The sequence below is a fragment of the Gilbertella persicaria genome (genome assembly GCF_025201335.1).
Source record: "Gilbertella persicaria strain CBS 190.32 chromosome Unknown B0P05scaffold_87, whole genome shotgun sequence".
Taxonomy (NCBI): domain Eukaryota; kingdom Fungi; phylum Mucoromycota; class Mucoromycetes; order Mucorales; family Choanephoraceae; genus Gilbertella; species Gilbertella persicaria.
Genome location: NW_026252048.1, coordinates 1 through 18,091, shown reverse-complemented (window position 1 = coordinate 18,091; position 18,091 = coordinate 1). Strand labels below are relative to the sequence as shown.

General features: G+C 36.5%; 4 protein-coding genes across 4 annotated transcripts; 2 read left to right on the top strand and 2 right to left on the bottom strand.

Moving 5' to 3' along the window:
- Nucleotides 1-4: 4 nt before the first annotated feature.
- B0P05DRAFT_566327 (uncharacterized protein) lies at nt 5-1,156 on the bottom strand. The gene is made up of 5 exons (XM_051581046.1): nt 927-1,156; nt 829-883; nt 652-779; nt 529-607; nt 5-472 (listed from the first exon to the last, which is right to left on the bottom strand). The coding sequence occupies exons 1-5, from the start codon at nt 1,125-1,127 to the stop codon at nt 108-110; spliced, it is 828 nt and encodes a 275-aa protein (XP_051429099.1). The 5' UTR covers nt 1,128-1,156; the 3' UTR covers nt 5-107.
- Nucleotides 1,157-1,369: 213 nt separating this feature from the next.
- On the top strand, nt 1,370-3,795 carry B0P05DRAFT_566322 (poly-A polymerase). Its single transcript, XM_051581045.1, has 7 exons — nt 1,370-1,651; nt 1,693-1,841; nt 1,896-2,005; nt 2,065-2,118; nt 2,169-3,096; nt 3,148-3,329; nt 3,421-3,795. Exons 1-7 carry the CDS (start codon nt 1,428-1,430, stop codon nt 3,601-3,603), a joined length of 1,830 nt encoding a protein of 609 aa, XP_051429098.1. The 5' UTR covers nt 1,370-1,427; the 3' UTR covers nt 3,604-3,795.
- A 57-nt stretch (nt 3,796-3,852) lies between these two features.
- B0P05DRAFT_566319 (S-adenosyl-L-methionine-dependent methyltransferase) lies at nt 3,853-5,172 on the bottom strand (the record flags this gene model as incomplete). Its single annotated transcript, XM_051581044.1, has 6 exons — nt 3,853-4,231; nt 4,281-4,584; nt 4,630-4,654; nt 4,732-4,806; nt 4,855-5,058; nt 5,105-5,172. 6 exons carry the CDS (start codon nt 5,167-5,169, stop codon nt 3,888-3,890), a joined length of 1,017 nt encoding a protein of 338 aa, XP_051429097.1. The 3' UTR covers nt 3,853-3,887.
- Nucleotides 5,173-13,282: 8,110 nt separating this feature from the next.
- B0P05DRAFT_592711 (uncharacterized protein) lies at nt 13,283-14,776 on the top strand (the record flags this gene model as incomplete). The annotated part of the gene is made up of 1 exon (XM_051583021.1): nt 13,283-14,776. One exon carries the CDS (start codon nt 13,283-13,285, stop codon nt 14,774-14,776), a length of 1,494 nt encoding a protein of 497 aa, XP_051429096.1.
- Nucleotides 14,777-18,091: the final 3,315 nt, after the last annotated feature.

The following is an 18,091-nucleotide window of genomic DNA, read 5'->3' as shown; positions in this document are numbered from 1 at the left end:
TAAAAAAAAAAAATAGATGACTTTTTATTTCCTCGTCTTTCAAATGGCTTACCCCCCACTTTCTTTCCTTGTACAACAAAAAGGATATATTTTATGTAAATAGAAACTTAATATCTATCTCTTCTACCCATACGATCTCTTGATCTATCTCTACGACCACCACCTGCATATCTATCACCTCGATCTCTGTTATAACCTCTTGGAGATCTACTTCTTGAACGCATACGAGGTCGTTTTCTGTCCTCTCTGTATCCATAACCTTTATGTCCACGATCACGGTCATGATATCTATCACGACTATTACTGCTGTTATGATGTTGCATGATGGCTGCTTTCTTTTGTTGCTGTTCTCTGCCACCAAGACCACCACCTAATCTACGAGGTTTCCATCCCTTGACAGTACGAGCACGCTCAACATCTACCAAGATACGACGGCCCAAGATCTTTAAGCCATCTGCATCCTTGTATGCCGCTATAGATAGACATGTTTAATAACCTGAGTCAACTATAGATGTATTTTTTTTTTACCTCGCATGTCTTTTTCTCTTTCGAATTCTATAAAAGCATAACAACGAGACTTGCCTTCTTTATCGCGAATAAGGCGAATCTAGCACAAATTCATCAATGGACATTCGATCGTGTAAGCTTTACCTTTTTGATTTGTCCATATAATTCAAATTCTCTAGCCAAATCACTTTCAGTTAATTCAGGGCTCAAGTGAGTGACAAACAAGGTATTGAATGGATCGCCATCAATATGAGGATCCTTTTCGGGATCATCTACAAGTTGAGATTAATACAAGATGGGTCTATGAATAACACTGGTTACATTCAGCCAACTTTTGTCTCAAGTTTTCTTCAGCTTGTTTTCTCTTTGCTTCTGCCTATAGAGTATGAGTTGTGAAATCTGTATACAAGTGAAATTACTTTTTCTTTGCGCTTTTCTTCCAATGTCTTCCATGGCACATAACCTTCATCATAATGCTTGAGTTGATCCACGTAAGACGCGATGCCATCGACAATACAACCCACGCGTTTCTCTGGATCCTTGTCGAGCGGAGGAAGATAAGATAAAGGTGGACGAGGTGCAAATAATTTAAGAAGATTAGGAGGAAGTTTATCCGTCATTTGGACTTGTAAAGAACAAGAAAAAAAAAAGGAAAAGAAACAAAAAAAAAAAAAAAAATTAAATCACTTGGCATATTTCTCACTTTTATTGGGATTTCGTGTCCCTATACGACTTGATAGAAAGATCGTTATTTATTTATTTATTTATTTTCTTAATGCAAAATACGCTTCATTTACAACACTACAGAAATGTCGGTTCCTAGATCAAACACAAGTGTTAATTTCTAGATGTTTCTTTTATACTACTTGAGTGTGTATGTGTTAAAAGAGTAAAGATTTTGTGACTGGAAACAAGATCCAATGGTAAATCAAGAAAGGATACTAGCCCAGATTTTTTTTTTCCTCTCTCTCTCTCTCTCTCTCACTTTTCATCTTGACATTATGTTTGCTCGAAAATACCCAGGTACAACACTTCCACTTTCTACAGCAGCTCCTACAGTGATGGACGTTACTTTGACAACTTCACTTGAACATTGTCTTCAAAGAAATGGCATGTATGATTCTCCAGAAAGAACAGAGCAAAGGTAAATAAATTGTTTAACACTCTAAACTCATTGTTGAATAGAGAAGCAGCTTTAAAGCATTTGACAGAGCTCACGCGACAATTTGTACGCACTGTCTGTCAAAGAAAAGGACTGCCAAAACCAGTGATTGAAAAAGCAGGTGGTGCAGTATTTACTTTTGGAAGTTACAAATTAGGTGTTAATTCAGCAGGTAAAATTTAATTTTCAATTTTGATTTTCTTACTAACAAACTCATTCAACGTAGACGCAGATATTGATACACTCTGTGTTGTACCCTGTTATGTTGAAAGACGTGATTTCTTTGTAGATATGTTATCTACATTGAAATCAACTGCTTGTATTTCTGATATTACAGTAAGTGGATGAAACTCAAGGTTTGTTGGTTTAGACTAATATGATTTTTTTTTGAATAGTCTGTACCCGATTCTTTTGTACCTGTCATTAAGTTCAAATACAATGATATTCCAGTAAGTGATCTGTCTCTATGTGCTATTTTGAAGACTGACATATAATCTAGATCGACCTTGTTTGTGCAAGGTTAAATTTACCTGAAGTACCGGCCACAATCAATGTGAACAATAACAATCTGTTAGTTGGTCTTGACGATAAATGTGTACGCAGTATTAACGGTACTCGTGTTGCAGATGATATTATGTCCCTTGTGCCCAACCTCAGTACGTTTCGTATTGCCTTACGCTGCATTAAATTATGGGCACAAAGAAAAGCAGTCTACTCAAACGTACTTGGGTTTTTTGGTGGTGTTGCATGGGCTATTCTTGTGGCTCGTGTCTGTCAACTGTATCCAAATGCCAGTGCCAGTGTGGTTGTCAGCAAATTTTTTCGTATCTTGACTGAATGGAACTGGTCAGCAGCCCCTGTGATGCTTAAACATATTGAAGATGGTCCATCTCTCAGTTCCTCTTTAAGACCATGGAATAACCGAATCAATCTAGTCGATAAATCACACCGTATGCCTGTCATTACACCTTCTTATCCAAGCATGTGTGCCACTCACAATGTCACTGCCTCTACACAGCGCATCATTCTCGGTGAATTCAACATGGCTGCACAGACAGTAGACAAGATCATGATGGGATCCTTACCTTGGTCTGCCTTATTCTTGCCTCATACTTTTTTTCAAAACTACAAGTATTATCTACAAGTGATTGTCAGTAGTGATGCCCATGCACGGTTTTTAGGCTGGTCGGGTCTAGTGGAAGCTAAATTAAGACTGTTGGTGACCAAGTTAGAAACAGTACCCTCGATTGCACTGGTTCATCCCTATATTCATGGGTTTAAGCATGAACATTTATGTCATTCACCTGAGGAAGTTTATGCAGCCACACATGGACAATTCAAGCCTCCTCATGTTGCTCGAAGAAGACGACCTGCCAAGATCTATACCAAGATATTCTATATTGGCCTCTATATTCGTATGCGACCAGGTAAGCAACAAAAAGGGCAATACGAACACTACTTTATGCTTATTCGAATAGATCAATCAAGAACATTGGATTTAACAAGACCTATTTATGAATTCACAAGATCAGTGACGAATTGGTCTGACTATGATCGAAAGCATATGGGGATTATTGTAGAGAACGTTAGACGGTCTGATTTACCTGAAGAAGTACATAAACAAGCAGCATCTATCATGTCTAAGCGTGCATTATCCAAGGTAAAAAAAAAAAAAAAGAGAGATCACTCTATACAACAACAACAACAATAAAAAAAAAAAAAAAAAAAAAAAAAAAACTGATGTTTTATAGTCACCTTCACCTCAATTACAACCTGCTACTTTACCTACTCGTCCATCACCCAAAGCAACAAAACCTAATGGAGATATCAAAAAGAATGTGAATAAGAAAGCAAAGACCCTTATTAACAAACCAAGCATGCCAAACACAAATGAAGAAACCAGATCATTTGCCATGGCTACTTCTACAGTTTAAAAGAAGGAGGGGGAGATAGGTATCATCTATAGCCATTTTTTATTATTTAAAGACAAATCAAGAGAGAAAGAGAAAGAGAAAAAAGGAAAGAAAGGCAAGTGTATCATTGAATCATATCTTTTTTTTTTTCGTTTCTATAGGTAAAAAACACTTTTTTTCTTTTTCTTTTTCTTTTTTTTTTCCTCTTTCTTGTACTGTTGTAAATATATATATATATATATATATATGTGTGTGTGTGTATATGTATACATTAGAAAAAAAAAAGTTGTTTTTTTAATATTAAATTAAGATGATAATGATGAAGATAAGGATGGTATTTGTTTTCTTGCATAAGCATAATGAATATTGACCCAACTTCTAAAATCTCTACATTCTGAAGATGCTGTCTGAGCCATTTTATCGTATTTTGCAGGACTCATTGACCAATCTTCAGATAATTTGGGTTTAATGGCATCAAACAGTCGTTCCATACATTCAAGCATGATATCACCTGTCTTTCCATACCAGCCTATAGGCGCTGATCGGTGTGAACTCTCTAACAATTCAATTTCTGTAAATGCTTCCAACATGGACTGTAATTGAGAAGCAATCTTCAGATTAATACTTCGTGTCTGTAAAGAGACTGTTACTATAGATCAATGAGTACTATTATTTTACACCATATCATTTGCCCTTACATCGCATCATCCAAATTGACATATTGGGTCCAATATCTTGCACTACACCTGATGGCTCCACAAACTCTATATAGCCACCTGGTTTCACAACACGAATTATCTCAGGCAGGATTGTTTCCCAATCTTTCTGACAGTACCGAAACAGTGCGTCGTGTTGAGTAACAAAGTCAAACGAATTATCTGGGAAAGGTAAACCTTTGGAAATATCATGAATCTTTAAATGACAATTGACAGGTGGACTAATGGGATACACCATCACATCTACACCTACAAAATAGGACTGAGGGTATTCTTTGGCCATGTCCTATTGGTATTTGATTAGCTTGTCATGGTGTATTTTGTTGATTACCATGAGCCACCAAGCAGGACCAGCACTAAACAGAAAGAGAGAGAGAGAAAGAGAGAGAAAGAAAGAGAATCAATAAGACTGACTGATATCATCTTACTTTACCCTACATCCAGGACTCGAATGCCTGACTTTAATAAATCACCTACAGGTGAGAAAAAGGGTGAAGCAAACAAAGACCTATTTGAGTACGTGGTGAGGACAGTCTAGAAAGATGATTGTTGTTACCTAAACATTAAATGGTTGATCTGTAGACGTTCAATCTCTTCATCATCACAAGGTAGAAACTGCTCGTTGGGTTTCTTGCTCTTGCGATAATTTCTGCCTTCAATAAATTCTTGATGTCGAAGGGGAAATTTGGGCTCAGTAGCAGATGGACCGTCATCTTCATCGTCAAAGACTTGTGAGGCGATATCTCTTGAGCTGCTTAGACTTTAGTTTGGTTAGCATTATGCATAACGAATAAACAAAAAAGTACCTTTTGGATATCGAATGAGAAGCACTTTTTGTTTGATTTGATTTATGACGTACCGAGAATGGCATGAGGTTTTGAAAAAAAAAAAAAAAAAGGAAGAAAAAAAAAATCACTTCACTTCTTCGACGGGCATTCAAATCTCATAAAAGCAGTAGAAAGTATATTGCTGGATTGGCACTATATAAAAAAAAAAGTTGGATTGAAACAAGCAATTGATAGTAATGTGTATAATGAATGTATATAGCAAACATTACTTTCACTGTGAAAACAAACAGTGAAAGAGGACAAAGATAAAGCTTATGGGTTGCAATTACCAGGGTGTAAGTTAAATATATTTCTCTTTTGATAAATGTCATTGCCTTTTTGGTTCAAGTAGTATACTAAAAGAGTGTATAGACATCTTCATAGAAGAAATAAGTTCTATAAAGACTAAATTATCATGCATATACCTCATGAAGAACGCCTTCTTTTGCTATGATGCGTCCTTTGAGCGATTTGCTTGATTTGTGTGTTCATTTTGTCTATTGTGCCTTTTGTGAGTGAAGCGTATTTCTTTGAATGTTGATAATCCTTTTGATTGTTTTTTTTTTTCTTGTTCTATTTGCATAAATTACTCCAAGTACCTACAAACCATGTTGACTATCTTCCATGTTACCTCTAGAGTTGTTTTGGACCAAAAAAAGCGACTTGTGAAAAATAACCAAAAATCTCTCTAAACCAAAGGGTACTTATTCATGAAAATGTTCAATCTAACAACTCTTGATCTTCTTCTTGCTGCTGTAGAACAAAGAATAGAGCTATCGACAAGCTTATATACTCAAAATGTACGTCGAACGCTGTAGTTTTTGAACACTGTGTTTGTTTAACGGTTGTATTATGAAAATGGTATAATAGGAGCAAGAAAACCCATAAACATTTTTGCCTGTTTACTCAATATTTTAGCAGCAGAGTTGGTGTGTTCTTTGTATCAATAGGCTCAGAAACCAACGATATACAACCTTTGTCACCATACCAAAGTTCAATAACTGCGTCTTTTTATTATGAGTCTTTTTTTTTTCGAAATTTTTATTATTGCACCGCGTAAAGTTACCCTAATAGTACTCAAAATACGGGCACAATCCATACAGAATTATATTATGCAATTATGCTGCAAATTAACTAGATAGAATAATATGAAAGGTACGCCACTGCTATGAGTGGGAAAAAAATTAAGAGAAAAATTACAGTCTTGTATGTACTTGCTTTTCATCTGCAAGCAGCTGTAAAGCAGTACGTGTTTGTTGTAGATTGGATTAGGCATCAAAAGGGACGTTGTCAATAACAAATCTCCAGTGTGCTTTCCAGACTTGTGAGAGGGCGGTAATGACAATGTCAACAAAGGTTAAGTGTTTCTTTCGTGAACAATCTATTCTGGAGAAGTTTAATGTAACATGTGCCTGAATAATATCTTTGACAGTGGTTGTAGGCCAAAGAGATTCGAAAATGAGATTGTTCTAGAAAAACTTCTTTGGTGGAAAATATAAAAGGAGATGTTGTTCATTTTCAAGATGGATAGTGCAAATTGGACAAAGAGGCGAGGGGAACGTATCGGGAATTATAGAGTGAAGAAATTGTCTTGTGGGTAGCTTAGAAACAAGGAATTGGTACAGCATATTACAAGCAGCTGTCAGCAGAGACCAACTCCAAAAATCGACCCAAAAGGCACTAGACATCTTTATTATGAGGGCAAGAAGAACTGGAGTTGCCTTCCATTTCAATCTCCACAACATAGGTACGCGGTAGGTCCTATTTCCATTTGCCCCACCTTTGCATTATAAGATGCATATATTTCTATCTCCCTATGTTCTTTGGCATGCCAGATAGCATATGATATGTTTTATGAGTTTCTATCTAGCAAGTTTTATATGACATCTGAAGTAAAACTGCCTAAAACACAGTTTAAATGCACTATTCTTTGATGGACCATTACTCGTCAACCAGACTACTAAAATGGCTTTTTTTTTTTTTTCATTTGAAACATGTTCTTTTGGGTCAAGAAATCGAATGATACCATTGGGTTGGCTTCTAGTTGAAATTCATTTTTTTTTGACCTATAGAGGATCCACGGAGGTTCGTAAAAATGTAAGTCTGATCCAACCGAAATGAGGTGAGTTCTGTCTAAGTACTTCTGATTAAAAAAACGAGTCTACTAAGATGATAAAGACGACTTGATTTGAGCATTCCTCTCAGATCTGCATTCAAAGTTGATTGCACACTGTAATCAGTACAAAAGAAGCCCCTTTCAATAAATTTTGACTAATAAGTAGGTACTAATTCATATAATATTCGATTTACAGAGCGTTTGAGAGTAAGATTCGCTATTATACATGACATTTCTGAGGTCAAAAAGAGTAACTATTGAGTATGACAAATGGTGCATATCATGCAAGTGGGAGATTCGGTGTTTTTTTTTTACTGACACTCACAAACCGCAACTGCGTTTCGATCGAGTTGAGAGGAAGACTAAACACCAGTTAGAAAAAATCAGAGCGTAGTGTTATGGCATATGGAAGACAACATCACTGTAGTTTCGCAAGTGAAATGAGTCCTGATCACCTCATGCTAAAGACGAAAGACAACAAGGCAACATACTTGAGTGGACAAAGCCGTTGATGTAAGTGGAATATACGCATAGCTCTTATTACACAAATACGACAACAAAGAAAAAGGATATGCACAACACAAACACATGATGGGTTTGATCAGGGTAATCAAGCCTTTTCAGATCTTCTTTTTGTCTGAACAAGAGTTGATCAGACTCTCGAATAGACACAAAAAGACTCAAAAAAGTAGACTTACACTACGAAAACTTACTAAGCCTTGAATGTATATCTTCCAAACCCTAAAGAGAGCCAGAGTCTGAAGAAAAGGGTTTGAAAGCCCTATACCACTTGATCAAACGCCTTACAGACACTTGAGAAACCAGCCTGAGTAGAGCACACCTTGTTTATCATAGAGCTTACCGACCAAATCAGAGTAGAACCAGGGAGAGAAATAGTCTTGAACCAGCAGTACATCTTGTTAGACGACCTTTTAGATAACTAAAAAACCAGTTTGAGTAGACTAGTCAATAAACATAAGTTATTGCGCGTTGCTTTTGATGACACAAGTTTCAGTGTGGCTTTATGTCTGAACAACACTAAACAAGCACAACTACACTATTGAAAGATATATAGAAATCAAATAAGCAACATGAACTTACCTTGAAAAAGAATGTAAAAAAGAAACAAAAGTAAATCGTTGCTTTAAGCAAGCCCTTAAACTTCTAAAGACAAAAGTAAAAGCAGCTAGTCTTCAAGAAAACATCATTACAATAAAAAAAAAGTATACGTCATTATTCATTGTTAAAAGCAAATCTTTATTAAATAATGTCAGTCTTTAGTTTCACTTCATAGAGAAGTTACTCACAGGAGTAGCCACGAGAAGGCAACTGACTCGTACTCCCTCACTTCCTTCACTGACACCTTCCCAGGCCCGCGATACACTGGGGAATGTCAGATCATTAAAGAAGGATCCCAGCAACTCCCAGCAACTACCCTTCTTCCCGCTGCAGACCAACGCCTATATACCCCGTATCTTACTCTCGGGGCAGTAAGATAAGAAAGTAAATCATCGGCTATAACAGGCCAACAACGATCAGGATCGAACACTGAAAGCCACGGAGAGAGACACACCAGTAGACAGAACCAACCAAATAGAGAGAAAAGCCTAGAGAAAGCAGAGATGTCAGCAAACGCGTTTTTGAAATGATGGAGTACTTACCAAAAAACGATCTACAAAAAGAGAGAACACGAAAAAACTACGCCAATTCCATCTCATCCCATCACATTGTTAGACTACAGATAACACACAGACGCTCAAAATGAAAATAGAAAGACTCAAAAAACCAACCAAAGAGAAAATCCTAGAAAAGACAGAGATGTCAGTAAACGCGTTCTTGAAATAAATAAGGTACTTACCAGAAAACGAACCACAGAAAGAGAGAACAAGAAACAACTACACTAGCCTTCACCAGTGCATTGTTAGACTACAGATAACTAGTATATCCTCAATACATAGCTACTTGTAACCAAAGTAGAGAGACAAAGAGAGAGAACCAAGCAGATGGAACCAAGCAGATAGAACCAACCAAGTAAAGAGAAAACCTTAGAGAAAGTAGACGCGTTCTTGAAATAGATAAGGCACGAACCAAAAAGAGAGAGAGACCATAAGAGACCAGAGTAGAGAAAGTAAAGAAACAGAAAGAAAAGATAAAGAAATAAAAAAGAGTGCTGCGTACTCCTTTCCTTGGTTTTTTGTTTTCTTTTGATAGAGATTATCTCATAGAGAGGACGTCCAACCTTGTGTTACATATAAACTTATTTACTTGCATAAGACATGCGATGAACACCCTACTTGTCAGTTCTATAAACAGAAAAGCATCCCCTTTTGCTTATTTTCTTTCTCTTTTGCTATGTGCTTATCCTCTGTGTTTCTATTGAGTAATTCATTATTCTTTGCCCTTGAAGATAAGGGAAGTTTACTTGTCATATAAATCAATGCGGAATGTATTTCGTAATAGAGGACTTTGAATTGTAATCATTCCCAGTTTCCTTTTTTTCTTTCCATGAGAAGATCATCCTGAAACAATAACAAACTTTCTTATTCATATGAAAATGTCAATAACCAAAAGAGCAAAGAAAAGTTTAGCTGTTTAAAGAAAAAGAAAGAAAAAGAAAGAAAGCTATTTTGCACACAAACTGAAGTACTGATTACTGGTGCCTAAAGATGAACTAACTATTGTCTTTTTTTTTCTTCCTTTTTTTTTTTACCTTGAGCACGAAAAGTATTTCCGTTGATCCGTGCACTATGCATACGTTTACCACATTTTAAATCCCTGGGACAGTTGCTTACTTTTCCCTGAAAATAGACCCTGAAAAATCCATCGCTTTTTTTTTTTTTTTTTGCTCACTATAAAACTCATACTGATTGCTTTTTTCTCTTTCTAAGTGAATAGACTATAAACTAGTTCTATAAGCTATCTTTAGCTATCAGTTTAGTGATGAAGAAAAGATGACATGATGTAAACATATGTTTTATTTCAGTGACACAAACAAGTACAAAGCAGACACTACACTTCCTTCGAGTCTAAAAACCAAAATAAACGATACAAGTAAAAAAGAGTAATTGTCTTTGATGAATGTATATATATATATACCATGATACATTGCAAAAAGCATATAAAATCATATAAAACCGTATGTTTTTGCATACATGTGAGTAAATCGACCCTTCAAAGTTACATAAACCAACAAAGTTGTTGATAGCATCGAAAGTTATTCAAAATACAAAAGACAAAACGTGGAAGCACTTGCTTTGTCTTTATAGAAATCAAATGTCCTCGTCCTAGTTCCTGGAAACAAATACTCACAGTATTTGGCTAAAGTACCAGTTTCTTTTTTATCTTTTTATTCAATAAAATATATACACTAGTATTTAAAATAATTGATAACGCGTCTTTTTTTTTTTTTTTACATAGTATTAAAGGAAAAGTAAAAGGGAAAAGAAGAACTCATAAGAAAAGAACTACTAACTAGTAAATACCCGAAGACATTGACTTTAATAGGTTAAATATAGGAGAGAACACTTTGATAGTCTTCTTTATTTAGAATTTGATTATGCTGCTTTCTAGCATGTATCATAGAGACATTCAACTTTTTTCTTGTAGCAACCATTCTATTTTTGTTAAGTATTATTCTTGGGCTTGCGTTTTCTGAAGTTAGATGCATTCGAGCCAATGAATATTATTTAATACCAGCGTGGTCTTAGTGCAAGAAATCTCATCATGATAGACCTTGGCGTATAGTTAAAATTCGTTAATAACGGAATAAACATCGATAGACAAGATAATCTTTATTGCAAATTCTTCTAATCTTTGTCTCTTGCTTCTTGCGAATACTAGAAAGAACAGAGCAAATGTGATTTGCGATATGCAGTTCCTTTTGGTATAGCATAAAGATGTGATCCCACTTCGATATAGAAGTTGCAGTGGGAAGCAATTCAAAAAGGATTATGACAAACGTTTTCAACCTACACAATTATCGACGATTAGTGTAAGTAAAGATATGTCAAACTATCAACTTAAAAGATACTTAACTTAACCTGAAATAGAGCTTTCCTTTTCTTCTTGTTGGTGAAGGATAGTACCATGCTATAGCTGCTACCTAGTACAAGCAAAAAGCATATAGAGGTATACGCTACCAATCTTGTAGAAGGAATTGGTCGTCTCCTCAGGAAGAAGAGCAAGCAGTACAAGCATGTTCGTGGCAAGCAAAGATATACCTCGCAATGTCCTGTCTTGGTATACGATTGCTTTTTTCATCTTGTACGAGATAGCCACGTTGGTCGATGTTTTAGAAAATGCTCCATAAAATATTTTAGAGAAAAAAAATATAACGCCATCTTAAAGTGACGCATATCAGTGGCTTATTCCTATATTGAAACTCCATGAATAAAGGTTTTGATATACAGTAAACGAATTTTATGCAGCACCCACTAGAATCCAGCGGACAATGCAAACTGAAAAAAAAGAAAAACTCTGGTCTACTAAATGAAGACGATACTTTTTTTCTATTCCTTTGTATCCCTAATGATTGGTCAAAAAAGCTTTTCAATACATTATATCAATTTGAATCAAGCGTACCAAGAAGAGACTACTTCTCCAAAGTGCCCCACCTGCGCAATGGAATTTCTAGTACTATTGTGAAAATAAAGTACAACAAGAAACCTGACTGCAGCGACTTTACGAAGAGATTTTCTTTCAGACTTACAATGGTTACAGTCCCAAAACCGAAATCTTCCAAGAGAACTGAAACAGTATGTCAAATCTTTGGAGGTAAAATGACCTAAAAAGAAAACATATTAAAAGAAACCCATTGTTTATCGAAAGACCTTTCAACAGGATATTTCAGTAAGATCATCGAGCAACAACGAACGACAAGCAATATTCGTAAGTATAAATAGTAATAAAAAGTTATGAGAGGTTAATGTGCTTTTATAGGAGGGCACGGTTACAGCTTATTCGCAAGCGGTGTCATGAACAGTCCAAGCTAAAGTAGAGCAGTTTAGTAGCCCAGTTTCATGTTCCACAATACTTAGTATAAAAAAGAGAGACGGATACAGCATCCATGACTTCTTAGCCGATAACAAATCTCATATCATAGCGTTTGGAGAACTAGATAAATATATTGTGAATGATGCAGATGTGGTGCTGGAATTTAAGAAATTTTAAAGACACAGCATAGAATACATAAAAAATGCGAACTACTTTGATCAGAATTATGATATACATCGAATGCTGTAAATATACATACATATACGAGAAATTATAACAAACAATAGTGTTAACTCTAACAACTCAATGTAGGGCACTATCCAACATTATACTCATAGATAAAGCTACAAACCCTAAATTACTTCCAGACATCGTATCCAAAGAAACATATCGATTGATGAAACAGGAGTTTATTCAAAACCATATGCTTAGTATTAAGTTTGATGAAAAATTATACAAACGGGTTAAGCGCATATTGGAGGTAAGTTTCGTCTATAAAAAATTTAGCCTTCCTTCAAAAAAAAAAAAAAAAAAAAAAATTACCAACTCATAGTAGGTGTCAAAACTTATCTACCCACCAGAAATGTGGATGCCGCAGGTACATTTTTACTTGTTTATGACTATCAAAGTAGTAGAGTATATCCATTTAGCTTGTCAAATTCATTGCCAAAAATCCAAGCATACAGATCGAGAAGTGCCTACAGAAGCAGAAGTTCAATCTGAGGATGTTAACTTGAGTAATTTTGGGTTGTTTATCCACGCATGGGCTAATTGTGGTTCCCAAGTCAAGCCGCAAAAAGCAAAAACTAGCAGGTGGTACTAAAAGGGCCCTTCCCCACAAAACATGCACAAGCCACTTCTTGCTTTTGTAAAAATATGCTCTAAATACCTACAAACCATGTTTACTAACATACAGGATACCTTTGGGGCTGATATGTACCAAAAAAAGCGATTTGTAAAATTTGACCAAGATATGCCTTTTGACCAAAGGGTACCACTCACGGAAAATGCTGATTTTGACAACTTTGATCTTCTTCTCCACCTTTTTTATGTTAGAAAATCGGCATAAACAGCAAACTGACCCAAACTCAAACTACAACAACGAGAATCCTTTGCTTTGGACTCATGTTGTTAGATCAAAGAGGAAAGGCAACAACAATAAAAAGAATCAATCTATTGTTTCGTTTAACCCTACTTTGGTTAATCTTCCTGTTACAGAAGAAGAGTCATCTCAAAATGCTCTTAATGGCTCCAGCCCTCCAGCTCCCATTGCAGTTATTCGTCCATTTATTAAAGGAATGGAACAGGATTCAGTCTTTATTGATCTTACTCCAGTCAAGGATCGATCTTTATTAAACAAAGCTCTACTCAAGTTTAATGAAGATGCTGAAAACATAGGCTACTACGAAGATTTTCTTGGTTATCGAAAGCAAACACGCAACTATCTGGGATATGACTTCTTGGAGACTATGTGGCTTTATAACAGTGTTGGTCGCAAGACACTTATTGAAGAAGGAATTACCTTGGAAGATGGTACCTTTGTGAAAGGTTTTCCTTCCTATCCAGCTGATGCTACCATCGTCCGCTTAACTCTTGAAAATCTTCCATTCCTCCCAGCCATCCAGTTGAAAGAGGAAATGGCTGCTCGTCTTTCGTGCTTTGGGGAGGTTCTAGATCATGGCATCTCGAGAACTGATGGCATCTTTCATGGTACCTTGAATCTAACTTTGTCGGCTACGCCTGAAAATGGATGTATGGAATCCCACGCAGAAGGATCGGAGTGTCCCAGGCATAGACACTTGGAGCCCTTATCTCGCGTCATCATTTGGGATCCATGTGATAATGAACAGAGAAAAGTACTTTTACAATGGGATAAGATACCTGACTTCTGTCGTAGCTGTCAGAGATCAGACCATTGTCGAGCTGATTGTCCTAACTACAAGAAATGGGTACGCTGCTACCATTGCAATGAGACTGGCCATGTTATGCGTAACTGCAGTCGTAATGGATCAATCGACTCCGCTCCCAGCAAGGTCCGTGCAGTAGAGAAATCCTCAAGTCAGCCAAAACCTAGAAAAGGGTCAAACAAAGATTCTACTGCCTCACCAAAGGCTGCTCCTAAGAAACCAATGGCACAAAAAAATGCCTCTGCTGGCTCTCCAGTTCCTCAAGGCTACAAGAATAATGAAAGAGATGCAACGGTTGCTCTCAATGGTAGAAACGGTGTTGAAGAGGACACCACTATGAATGAAAGCAACCTTAATCCGGTAAATGATTCTGATGCGGTAAAGACTATCTCAAAAGTCATAGTAATGGAGGATACTGTGATCTCTTCTCCATCTCGATTTACAGATTTGGAGACTCATGATAATGTCAAAAGGATGGGTAAGTTCAATGGAACTGATGATATAAGTGCTGCTCGACAACAAGCTGCAGCTTCAGCAGCATCACAACAAAATAGAAAGAATGATATAAATAATGTAAAGGCAAACGTGCTTCAGCCTGATTTGATGGGCCAACAATCACCTCAACCTCAACATTAATTATGAATATTAGACATCATACAGTTAAAATTGCCACTCTCAATTGTCGTGGCTTGAAAAAATCAGAAGATACCAAAAAAAGACAACAATTCATTAGATACCTTAGAACACTTGGATATGATATCCTGGTGCTACAAGAAACTCATGCTTCAAATACTACTACTATAGATTTACTTAACAACCGTTTTAACTGCAAGTCGAGCATTTGGACTCAACATTGCGGCATCATATCATTCTCTCATCACTTTACAATTACGCCTGTCTCGGAAGGAATTGACAATGGTCGATATATATTAGCTGTTATTTATTAACTCGAGATTTGAAACATTCTTCTACTATGGCACCTATAGCAACAATTTTAAATATCTATGGTCGTTCAGCGCTTCATTCTGATCGATCAGCACTCTATACTGAGCTTCTGGATATTCCAATTGTCAAGGACACGATTATCAATACACATAACACAATAATTATTATGGGAGATTTCAACTATCAATATAAAGATCGCCGTTTAGATGGTACTTTACTGTGTGCGCCTCCTGAATGGACAGATTTACTGGATGACTATTACATTGATATTTTTGGGAATGAAAAGCAGATTACTTGGCATAGTGGCAGCAACTCAGGAATCTTGGATTATGTTTTTTGTAATTCAAGTGCTCATCATCAGATCACTAGTATCAATCAACAATTTCTGTCACAAGAGTGGACACACCACGACCTCTTAGGGTTCTCATTCAAGTATCAAGACTCATCTGATCGCGGACCTGGTTCTTGGAAAGCGAATCCATTCTTAGCTCGAAACAAAGAGTTCAGGCAAGCATTAGCACTTCATTTAGAATCATGCATGAAAAGTTTTACAGAAATCAAACAATTTGCTAAACCGCAACAGTAATGGGATTGGATTAAAGGAGAAGTAAAGCTTTTTGTGAAAACCTATCAGAAGGAGGATCTGAACTGGAGGAAAAAGCAATTGCATAAATTTTAATCTAAGAGGAACAAAGCAATGCGGCATCAGAAGCATAGAGGACTGATATTTCAAGGCTTGGATCATATCAATTCCTTAATCCAGTCTTTACAACAGTCGATAGCAGAGATCGAGATTTTAAAGTCTGGCAAGTTTTGGAGAGAACATGGAGAGAAATCTACAGGCTTTTTGGAGCGGACACAAGTATCTCGACAAAATCAGCGATCCATCATTGAATTGAGAGATCCAGTGACTGAAGAGCTTTGTCAAGAGCAACATGATATTTCTCGTATAGCAACTGAATTTTATACCTCGCTATTTACTCCTTCTCCCACTGAAACTGTAGCTCTTAGGGCTATGACTCGATCTATTCCTAGTCACTTGAAGATTTCATCAGAACAACAGGAGAAACTTATGCAGCCTATTGATGTTGATGACATACTCAAAGAGAGTAAGCGTACCCCTCGTAAGAGTAGTCCAGGACCAGATGGACTGCCATATGAGATACTGTATTTGGTTATAAAATTCCCTCCATATCATGATCTGATATCGACTGTCTATGATGACGCTTTGTAGAAGAGTAAGTTTCCCCAGTCATGGAATGAATCAGTCATGTGTCTGCTGTACAAGAAAGGTGACCCTGCGGATATGAAGAACTATCGTCCTTTGTCCTTAGCAAATACGGATTACAAACTGTTTACACGTATCGTCAATCGTCGAATCATGGAGGTATCTTCTCGTCTTATTAGCCGTCATCAATTGGGGTTTATTCCTGGACGGTTTGTCGCTGAAAATGGTATGATCTGTCAATTGCTAATGGAAGATGCTCAAAGGAAATGGTCGATCGCTGAACAACTGGATAATGATCCTGATTTTAGTACCTTGAATGCTGATATTGGTCTTCTCTTGGATCAAGAAAAGACTTACGACAGAGTGAATTTACACTACTTGAAGAAAGTGATGAAAAAGTTTGGCTTCCCTTCTCCACTGATCAAATGCATTTACAAGTCAATGGGCGATAATCTTATCCGAATCAACATCAATGGTCATCTCTCCTCCGAAGTTGCTAAATTACGCGGATTGAAACAGGGTGATCCTCTCTCTCCTATTTTGTATAACTTGGCTTTTGAACCTTTCTTGCTCTCCATTCTCCATGATCGTCAATTTCAAGGCTACATAATGGGTATCAAGCATTTGCACTCTGTCGAAGGTGATGAACCCTTAATTTATTTGAGTTTTCCATTGATACAAAGCCGTATTCAAAGAGTCAATTTTATGGGTTCTATGATAACAAAGGTTAAGACTGCCATACAAATCCACTCTACACGTTCACTGTCTGTAGTTGGCCGAGCCACTGTCTTGAATTCACTGATATTGTCTAAAATATGGTATATCTTGCGGGTTACTCCGTTGACACTTGCTGATTTCAAACAATTGAGATCTTTGGCCATTCGATTCTTGCGTAAGAATATATTTCCTGTTATTCCTTGGAAAGTATGGACGCTGCTAAAAGAAAAAGGTGGACTCGGAGTAATTGATATTCAGATTTAGGCCTCGGCTTTATGTTTTCGCTGGCTGCACCCTTTGTTGGCGTATGATCAAGATACTATTGATGCTCATCCGGTCTCGTACTTACTTAGCCTTCATATTTGTAATATCAATGACTGAAAATATCATCAGGCTCCATTGTTGCTTCCTTCTTCTCGTATACAAGGGTTGAAAAAAACAAAGAACTGGCACTATTAATATGCTATATCGTGCCATTGATTGTCTTCCTCAATCATTTGCTAATGCTAGCCTTAATACTGCTACCGCTATGGTCCTACCTTTGCAAGCTGTGCTTTACGTTCCTCCTTCTTTGTCCTTCGCTGTCCCCCTGTGATGTTTGGGTTGTGAAATGAAAATAGAATAGAATAAAAGAAAACAAAGAAATACAGTGAGACTGTTCAGTACTTCTTTATTATCAAAATAATTGATTATCCTCTAAAATATATCTTTTTCCAGGTTGTCTTTTCACTACCTGATTTATTGACTAATTACGATTACTGATTATTGATTGCTTAACACTTTGACAGCTTGTGCCTGGGAGTTGACTATGTAGATTCTCCTTTAATTCTTCTGGTTATCTAAAAGGTACAATTATGGTTTCCTTTTTGTAAATATCCATATTATCCCAGTTATCGTTATTTACTGTCATTATACAATGCTTACCTTATATTTATGATGTATAGTGCTATAAGTGATTATTCATTTATATGATGAAAGACTATTTATTATATTTGTATTAAAAAGTGCTCAGATCACCACACCCCCTACGTGTCAAAAAAAATGATGTCAGATGTCTTTCA